At 30.6% G+C, this 10,205-nt stretch overlaps 1 protein-coding gene across 1 annotated transcript in view; it reads left to right on the forward strand.

Annotated features, from left to right (window-relative positions):
• The window catches only part of Mct1 (Monocarboxylate transporter 1), a 64,255-nt gene extending 56,010 nt beyond the window's left edge, over positions 1 to 8,245 (forward strand). Inside the window, exons 3-5 of the mRNA XM_088229821.1 lie at positions 2,650 to 3,816; positions 4,585 to 4,785; positions 6,208 to 8,245. Coding sequence (XP_088085947.1) covers positions 2,650 to 3,816; positions 4,585 to 4,785; positions 6,208 to 6,374 — 1,535 coding nt within the window. The 3' untranslated portion in view covers positions 6,375 to 8,245. The remainder of the gene's footprint in view (positions 1 to 2,649; positions 3,817 to 4,584; positions 4,786 to 6,207) is intronic.
• The last annotated feature ends 1,960 nt before the right edge of the window (positions 8,246 to 10,205 follow it).

The following is a 10,205-nucleotide window of genomic DNA, read 5'->3' on the forward strand; positions in this document are numbered from 1 at the left end:
AAAATCAATACAATTTGATTACATAGCTCAAACCCAAAATATAATATTCTTATCTTGTTTCAATGATTGAATAGTTCATGTATGCATTTAGTATTTAGATATCGGAAAACATTAAAGCGTTTATATAAGCAGCTTAGATCATACTCAATAATCCAATACGCCTTTTTAGTGGTGCGCTGTGTCTAAATAAACCAATTGACTTTGTTATTAGATATACGATATACCTATTTATTATTAATTTGATACGGACCATCAGACGATAGAAAATATGTAAAGATTAATTTATTACCTATTTTGAGTCAATATTGCCGAAACCAAGTGAGAATTATTACTAGGGCCATCACAAATAAACACCTTGCGAGAATTTATCTCACATAAACTTCTAAATGTAGGTTCTGCAGTGCAGATGATAAAACACATTTACGTTGATATGTGAATGTAATCCTTCATATCTTAAATGAAGCTGCATCTTCGGTGGACCATTAGTTAAACCTGAGGATGAGTGTGTTCGCCCTCTACCTAATAGCACGATACTTTAAGGCTGTAGTCGGGTAAAACGCATGAAACATGCGAAAATCATACGATTTTGCTAGTTTAAAACGAATGTTTTTTAAAATCACTCAATAATAAAAAAGCATAAATGAAATAAAAACCATATTTTTAAAGATATTTCTTTTAAAAAATATTCTTAAAAGTTTAATGTGACTAAAATATAATTACTTTTCGACCGGCAAATTACGCCATTCCAAATTTAGCCTAAACTTAGGTATCTCGATTCTCATTATATAGACTAAGTATTGAACCAAAAAAAAACTAATTATTTAAAGATAATAAATTGAATATTAAAATAGCGGAAAAAAATCTTAATTTATCTGTTTTTGAAAAGAAATACAAGCATTTTAAATCACATAAATTTTTGTGTGATTTTTCTTTATTTCTACGTAAAATTGTGCCTTCGATAATAATACTTGTACTTGAAAAAAATAAATATTGAAATATTTTAGTTGAAACCTTTTTTTATAGAATGATATTATCTTTTTTTTCAAGAAGATAATTCTGGTTGTAATATTCAATTTCAAACCACATCTTATTTAGGTTTTTATTACCTTCATACCGGTACCGGCAAAATCGTATGATTTCCTCATTTTTCGTGCGTTTTACCTGACTTTAGCCTTAAGTACCTGGGCTTAGAGAAAGAGATTTTTAGCCTTAGATATGAAAGCACTTACTTACCCTCAACTTAGTAGCCTGGCTCTTTAAAAGATTAGAGGAAAGAATTAATCTATGGGGCCCCGTCACAATGCATCTATCTACACAAGCGCGATGACGTAAGGAGGTTATTCATACCTACACGAATAATAATAATACATCATTTGTAAATACTGGTAAACTAGGGTTTTCTGAGAGATATTTAAACAAATTCAAAACCACTTTGAGAAGAAAACGCAGAAGTTTAGTCACTTACGGGGTTTTAGCCTTGTCAACTGTTGGTTTAAGTGATCGCTTTACGCATTCACCATTTTTTTTAATATCCCTGCCAAAAAATCAACAGTTGAAAGACCTATGCAAATAACAGTCCTGGATTTTTATCAATTACGCTGTTGCTAAATGGATTAACTTTTTATTATTATTTTCAGACTTTCAATATATTTAAAGAGAAAAAAAGATATTGCGTCAGATTTTTTAAAAGCTTGATTATTTTAAATACTTTTATCTCCGAGAGCAATGGAAAAATTCGATCTGAGATCTAAAATATAATCTTACGCAAACTTATTTACGTACATACATATAAATATTATCGAGAATGAAGTGGGAGTATTGTCAGTACAATTCGATTAATTTACAGCTTATGTACTAGCTAAACCCCGAAAATATAAATACTTATTTTCTTCAGCTTTCTTTGTGCGCAATTATTGTGTTCTGAGAGAAGTATTATTCACTCCGTTTATAAAATGAACGAAATAAAATATAATTCACAAAAATGAATCAGCTAGACTTCGTTTCCTTTATACTAATTTTTGAAATATAATTAAATGTTCATATACATGAATTTATGTGCTTTTCTTATGCTTTTTACTTTATATATATATATATTTACTGATTTAGCTGCTGATTTTTTTCGTCCGTCTTCTGTAACCTCAAATTTGAATTGTCCACTCCATAGTGTATTGTAGAGTTGCAGTAAAAACGACTAAAATAATTCATAGGGAATTATTAAGATTTCACAGGACATCAAACCCGAAGTCCTATGCGAGTAGTCATTGTGTTGGCCTTTGTCAAAAAGAAGCCGTTGTTGCCATTTTAATATCATCCGTCACGTCGTATTAAAATTATATGTTTGTGAATGACATACTATGTCAAGCATTAAGCTAGTTATTTCTAGATAAAATATTAAAATAAACAATGCATGTATGAATTTATTTTTGGCATGCTTGACAACAGCGCTGTGATATTTTCAAACATAAACAAAGTTGTATTTACAGAATCATTAAACAAAAATGTTTAATGTTTACTCGCAAAATACTATTTTCGTAAAAAAATTACCGACAGCTTGTTTGCAGAGATGAGTGTGATAGCCGTTACTATTTTGGTTACGATTTGTGGAGTAAAATATTTACAATTCACTGATCACGTGCTTTTCATTTTCAGGGCCGATATCGAGCGTGTTCGTGAACTGGTATGGGTGCCGACTGGTGGCGATGTGGGGAGCGGTACTGGCATCCATATGTGTCATCATCAGTGTGTTCGCTGCCAACGTCGTCACTCTCTTTATCACCATCGGAGTAGGGGCTGGATTCGGCTTCGGCCTCATCTACCTCCCAGCCATTGTCTGCGTCACGGTGTACTTCGAAAAGTACCGATCCCTCGCTACCGGGATAGCTGTTTGTGGCTCCGGAGTAGGAACTTTTGTGTTCGCTCCTTTGACGGAGATGCTCATCTCTGAATATGGATGGAGAGGAGCCATGTTAATTATAGGAGCGATCATTCTCAACTGCGTGATATTTGGAGCGCTTTTCCGACCTCTAGAAACAGAGATCCCGGATGACTTCATAGAACCACCAACAGAAATGACTCTACTGAGCACAGAAAAAGTTCACGAACTCTCTCGTGGATCGCACTTAGACGTCACTCCGATCGTGATAAACGGAGACTCGATACAGCGATCTCATAGTACAGACCACATGAGAAACCATTTGAGGGTCCAAGGTAATGGACGACCGAATGGCCAGATGCCTACAAATGGAAAGCTCAAAAATGAAAACGACACGGCGCGGCTGGCACTCAGCCAACCTATGCTTAACATGACAGTCGATAACAGAGCAAACAGAAGCCAGTCCCTGAGACGGGCTGGAAGTGGGGTAATGTACAGACCAGATATCTTGTACCAAGGGAGCCTCGTGCACCTCGCGAGTCACAGAAGGGGAAGTTTGACCCCGGAGGAAAAAAATCTTGTTGGTAAATATGGCTCTAGGTCGAGCGTGAGGTCACACGTACCCCCACCTGCTGGAATACCAACAACTAAAGATTTTAAAGACACCATTCAGACTCTGATAGATTTCTCATTACTAACAGATCCAGTATTTATAATCTTCACGATATCAAACTTCCTAACGAGTATTGGTTTCTACATTCCTTATGTGTATATAATAGCGCAATCTGATGAGTTAGGAATCCCAAAACACCTCTCGTCATATCTACTGAGCATTATTGGTATAGCTAACACATTAGGAAGAATCATATTAGGATACTTGTCAGATAAGCCGTGGATCAATAGATTGGCCATTTACAACTCATCGCTAACAATTTGCGGTTTAAGTATGTATTTTTCAATATTTAATCCTTATTATTTGTATATGTCAATTGACTTAAAAACGTGAATTTAAGGGTGCATGGAAATTTAATATATTTTAATTCTTTAAATGAATCCACCAAATATCATAATATTAAGTACATTTATTACTGTTTTCTGTAGATATTTCTTGTTAAAGTCCATAGTTAATGATAAAATCAAGGTATTGTTCTAAGTTAATCTGCTAAAAAGTGTATTGTCCACTCTGTTACTTCTTCAATATGTTCTTTCCTTAACCTTTAAATAATATGAAATATTAAAATTACTAGGACTTTATCCCAATTAACTATCCGAAAAATGAACTGTTTTTGCAAACCAGTCGTAATAGTATTTATGTTGTCTGTCACTTAATAAAATACTTATGTGATCTTCTTATACCTAAACAAATATTACAGAAGTGCAACATGTTGTAAACAATTTACCAGTTCTGAAGACGCTTTCTTAGGTGAAAGCGCTCGTTGGTCAAGATGAAATAAAAGTAAAACTGTTCCGAGAAGCTTCATTGATAATTGTATTTATAATTTTATCTAAATCATTAAATAAACGTACATGGCATTACATCTACATTTATTTTTATCAATCTCCAGCTTACCATAATTATGCTAGATTTTAGTCACACGAACATTTCATTAGTTGATTGGTCAATTCTAAACAAATATTTTTAAAATAAATAAGTATAATTAGGTATTACAAAAATAAAGGACAAATAATTCAACAAATTTATTTTTTTTCAGGCACCTTATTGAGCGTCTTTTGCCTCGACTTTTATTCGCTAGCGGTGTATGCCTCCGTATTCGGGTTCACCATCGGGGCCTATGTTGGCCTTACTTCTGTGATCCTGGTGGATCTCTTGGGGCTGGAAAGGTTAACTGACGCATTTGGAATGCTGCTCCTCTTCCAGGGAGTCGCATCCGCACTAGGATCTCCTGTTGCAGGTATTCGCTTCCTTCGTATTTTCCTAATTCGAGCACTGGGTACATCACTCATGCAGTGTGACTTCGTCGTTTTTATTTTTACAAAATTGTATATGAAAAGTCATATATTTGAAATACTGCATTACAAAATAAAACGGGAAAAAGCACTATTGATATTATAGGGTTGACCCAGTCGGAAACCTAATCCTGTATTGATAACACGGTTGCCCAATGCCCTAATACCAACTGAAAATAAAATTAAATACGTATAGTATTATGAAAATAATTAATTACCTTCTATTACTGCTACGTAAACATTTATGAATTACTTCTTAATTTGCTAATATAAAAATATAAGCCAAACTCTCAATTGGTAATATTATTATTTATTTTATTAATGGGTTTTGTAAATTTTTTACATGGAATGTATTATCAAAATAAATGGAATAATAATTAAAGAAACAGTATAAATAACCGATATTGTTTAAATGCCGAACGATGTGTTTTAATAATACGTCACTCGTCGAATATCATGCAAAACCCGTTGATTATTTTGATTTTTGGAAGCTTTTTTACATTTTAGAAATCCGTCATATGGAATAAAAAAATGTATTTCATCGTGTGTTCATAGCTCTGAAAACTTTTGAATGAAAACCCTTTCATACGGTATAACACCGATTCAAACTAAAGAGTACCCAAAATAATATTGAATAGATCCATTAGTAAAACCCTGCGTCATCTTTTTACAGTCATCCGTTTAGTTTTTTATGATTCTAGGCTGTCCTCTGTACTCGGTTAATTTGCCCTCCTCATTTCTCCCTTTGTAATTTTATAATAACGGTTTTGGAAACACAAACTCATCGTAAAAATAGTTCATCTATAATTCTTAGAAGGATATTTGTCAACGTGGGTTTTTAAAGTTTTTATGTTTATGTATTTTTTAATGAAATAATAATTACAATTTTAAATAAACACAAAAAAAAATAGACAAAGTGTAAAAAAATGTTATTTCATATTACGTTATTTTAAAAATGGTATAAAGAACTTATATTAATTTACATCGTTACATTAAGTTTCAGGTAAAAACATAGTTTTGGAGTAAATTCCAGGGTTGAAAAGTTGTAATATTCTGTAAAACAAGTAACGTTCTACAATGAATTTAAATATTATTTTTTCATTTCATCAATTTTATGATTTAATTTTTATTCTTATCAAAATGAAAAATACCTTACTATTATTTGATAAGTTCATTTGTTAGTTTCGATAAAGTACCTATTTTTTTAATGTATTTTTGTGAGTATATTTTTAATTGATTTTCGATAGTCAAACTCAGAACTTTATGATTCTCAAAAGGTTGCCCGATTGCTAGACACTTTGAGACGAACAAACTCTAAATAGTTTTTACATTAATATTTGTTAAATCAATTTGTTGTTATTTTTCAGGTATGCTTTATGATGCTCTGCAATCCTATGATCCTGGCTTTTACGTAGCTGGGATCGCCATAACAATAAGTGGTGTTATGCTGTTTGCCATCCCCCCTTTGCAGAAATTACAGTTGAAAAAGGCAAGAAGAATAGAAGTCGTGGAAGATGGACCGGAAGTTATGTAGAAGGAAAATTAAAATAAGTACTTAATAAGGACCAAACATAAAGTGCCACGATTTTCCCACCATAGAACTGTGCTGAAAACAATTCATAAAAATGTGACTATGAATAGATTAATGATAAAATCTTCGTATATTTTTGTGAAATTATATCGTCGTATAAAAACAATGTTTAAGTTAAGTTTTTTTTATTTCTAAAAAATAGCATTAACGCGTCCTTTTTCTATTCCATATTATCTACTTCAATTTCCTACGCCATGTTTGAGATTGATTTCAAAGACTGAAGCTTTTATTGGGATGAACGAAAAGTCTTATTTGTACACAATATGCTATTTGCTTTATAAACATTTGTTGGAAGAATTGAAATTCTAGTGTCAAGGAAACTTTTTATTTTGTAAGTTTTAAAGTGTTTTAACGAAAGTGCCTTGAAAATAAAAGGATAAACTAACTCGGGACCGAATTATTAAGAAGAATTGCAGCGTAAAAAATGTTTAAGTTGAAAAGAAGTTTTTTTTCATAAAAACATGTTTAAAAGTGATAGACCAGCATATTCACCAGGGGAAAATATGAAAAATGAAGGATCGATAAATAAAAATAATACATTTTGTATTTTTTAAACTTTATTATTTTATGTACTTTTTTCTAAGAATTCGTGCTAATTGCTTTTTTTTAGTAATGCTAACCATCCCTTAATTTATTTTTTTTCCATTGGTATTATAAAAAATACTTTTACATTTGAAGGTATCCTTTGACTTTCCATTGTGCATTATCTAAAAAAAAAAGTTTTTTGCAGTAAAATTTTAATTGTAACGATTAACCATAAAGTCAGTGCCTCAAATATAAATTCTACTATTTAAAAACTCTTTATTTTGTTTTTAACAGCTCACAAAGTGGAAACAGTATTTCACATATTTGGATTAAAAATAAATAAAATATGTATGATTTCAAACCTATTAAAATTATTTCGTTTCAGGTATTTTTCGAAAAAAGCCTTCGTTTATTAATTAAAATACCTGTTTTTCACATGCGTTTTTTAATTTAAAAAAATATATATTCTGTGGTCCAATTTCATATCACCTTTACTATTTGTTTAGACATTATAATGTTCACTGACAGTTTTACAAGTCAAAAAAATGTATCATATTTGTAATCTTTTTCGGTACTAATAATTTAAATTTAAAATCATCATGGTATTAAATATATTGTATGTACACGCTTTTGAAAAAAGAATACGTACTTACCTTTACAGTTTTTAAGCTTTATTTATAAAAGAGTTTGTTAATAATGTTTCCAGTAATATACAAAAAAAAGGTTTTGGCAGTAATTTAAAAAATACCCATATGATTTGCAACCTTAAGAAAATATTTATGAAGTGTTTTAATATTTTTTTTCAAGATTTGGATTTGGAAAACATTTGGCAATAATTTTAAAATTCTATTAATTTGGATTAATTATAACGAATATAACATTTTAAACATCCTATTTTCCGATTTTAATATTAACATATACCTCATTTTTTTTGCATGCAAATATTAATTTTCCCTTAAATATTACATTTCTTATAAATAGAAAACTTAAAAATCTTTTTTCTCTAAAAAAATTAAAACATGTATTACTTATTCAATTTAAATACACATTCTCAACTATTGCAAAACGATTATTCTTGCCTTTTACGAGTAGACTTCAAACGGAAAAATAATTAGATGAATTCCTTACTAGGAAACAGTAACAATAACAAACCATTTTATTATACATACATAATATTTATACATAAAAAAATGCCTTCAATGTATCACGATGGTATTTTATTTAATTTTACGTATTATAATACGAAATATGTACAAATCTGTAAAATAAAAACTGTTTATTTTAATGAATAACGTATTTTATTTTGGCTGGCTAAAATCAGTTTTAAAATATCGTCGCCTTATTAATATAGTTTCCCTAGTGAAAAACATTCCATAATACCTCTTTTACAAAATACCCTTTCTTAAGAATATCCTTTAAAATTTGTTGTTTGTCTGTTAATTGATATTTCCAAAAAGTTTCATTCACCTAGCTGAAAAAATGTTGATACTATGGCGACGCAAATATATACTCGTATTTTTAGCAGAAGGAATTACAACCAACTCACTGTGGATAGCAAACTCATTTTATAATTTAAAATTTTTAATTTCCTGAAAATGAGACGTTTCGCGCCTTGTTGGAAAAACGGCATGTATTACGTTATCGCCTTACGCTTGTACATAATACTTGTTAAAAGCCCACTTGGCGGGCATGACGTGACACCAACTGCGAGCATATTGTGTGTTTTTTTTTAAACTCAAAAATTATCAATAGTTTTTTTATACATTGATACCTAGTTATATCAAAACGTGTAGTTGTAAAAATCGACTCTTAACATTCAATATCTTTTTAACGTTATTCCCCGTTAATGTAAATGATATGTTATGTTTTTTTTTTTAAATACTGCTTTTAAGCAAACATAACAGCTTTATTTACTTCATAGGCATAGTTCAATTGATTTCGTGAAATCACGTACAGCCGTTTCCGCATAAGGGTAGGAAAAAAGAATAGCACAAAATATTACTCTTTATTTGCAGATAGTCCTCGCTTCCTCTTCATTAATACGTTTTCTCATGCATGCACATGAAGAACGTCCTAAATTGTAAAGCAGATATTCCATATATAGGTGGAATTATTAATTACTAATAAACAATTACTAACACCATGTAAATGTATAAATTCATATTATAGGTGGCTCTTGACCAATGACCCTGACAGTGCATTTCTTAACATGTAAACCTATAATATCTGTATGTATATAAAGTGCAATATTTGTACGTATGTTGAACCCATTAACGTGCAATATTTGTACGTATGTTGAACCCATTAACGTGCAATATTTTGCAAAATAGTGAGCTTTACACTGGGCATTTTTAAAGCTCCTTATATCTTAGATTTCATAATTGGAAAAAAAGTTAGAAGCACTTTTATTCATCCGTCACCTTGGCTATATTCTATGAGAATGCATATACCAAAAAATGGAAGGATGTTATTTTTTAGTACACAAAAAATGTGTTTAAATGTGTACAAACAACATTCGCTTTTTGTGGATCCCAATTAGATTTTAAACTCAATATAATTTTTCCACATTTATTTATTTTTAATGAATTTTTTGGGAATACTGAAATGATTTTGACTGACATGTAATACAGATTTGAAAATAGTACTTCAACATAAAGTGCACTCTTGTTTTTTTTCCCCTTTATTAGGATTTTCTATCAAAACATGATAATATTACCAAAAACAAATTACATGAATTTATAAATTATAATAAACATAACAACAACACAAACAGAAAAGAATAACAATACGAACACAAACAATAGAAAACAAAAATATATTTACAAGCATAACATAAAATGATAATTGTAATAAAAATCGTATAACTAAACTAACAGAATTCTATCAAAGAGTTGGTGAGAAGAGCAGAGTTTGACATTTGTAAAAAAAGTCCATATTGGAAATGGAATTATTTGAATTGAAATTCAACCATAAACAAATACCTAGGTACCTACTTATATCTACTTACCAATGAAAAGTTTCACCGTCTTTTTCACGTTTTCTGAACGGCTTTTACACGCTTTTACGACACAATCAAGCATTTTGGTTTCGAAATGAATATCAAGCTCACGTTAAAATTCGGCTGGCAGTTAAAGCACTTTACGGATTATGTGTATTGTCTTCTCCCTCTAACGCGTGATTTATCGCCATAAAACAAAGTCAATTTCGCTCAATCCACGATTTCTCAAAACTCAAACTTTATATGGATGC

The sequence above is a fragment of the Micrasema longulum genome, unplaced genomic scaffold (genome assembly GCF_059751315.1).
Source record: "Micrasema longulum isolate JH-2025_06_02 unplaced genomic scaffold, ASM5975131v1 h1tg000056l, whole genome shotgun sequence".
Classification (NCBI taxonomy): Eukaryota; Metazoa; Arthropoda; class Insecta; order Trichoptera; family Brachycentridae; genus Micrasema; species Micrasema longulum.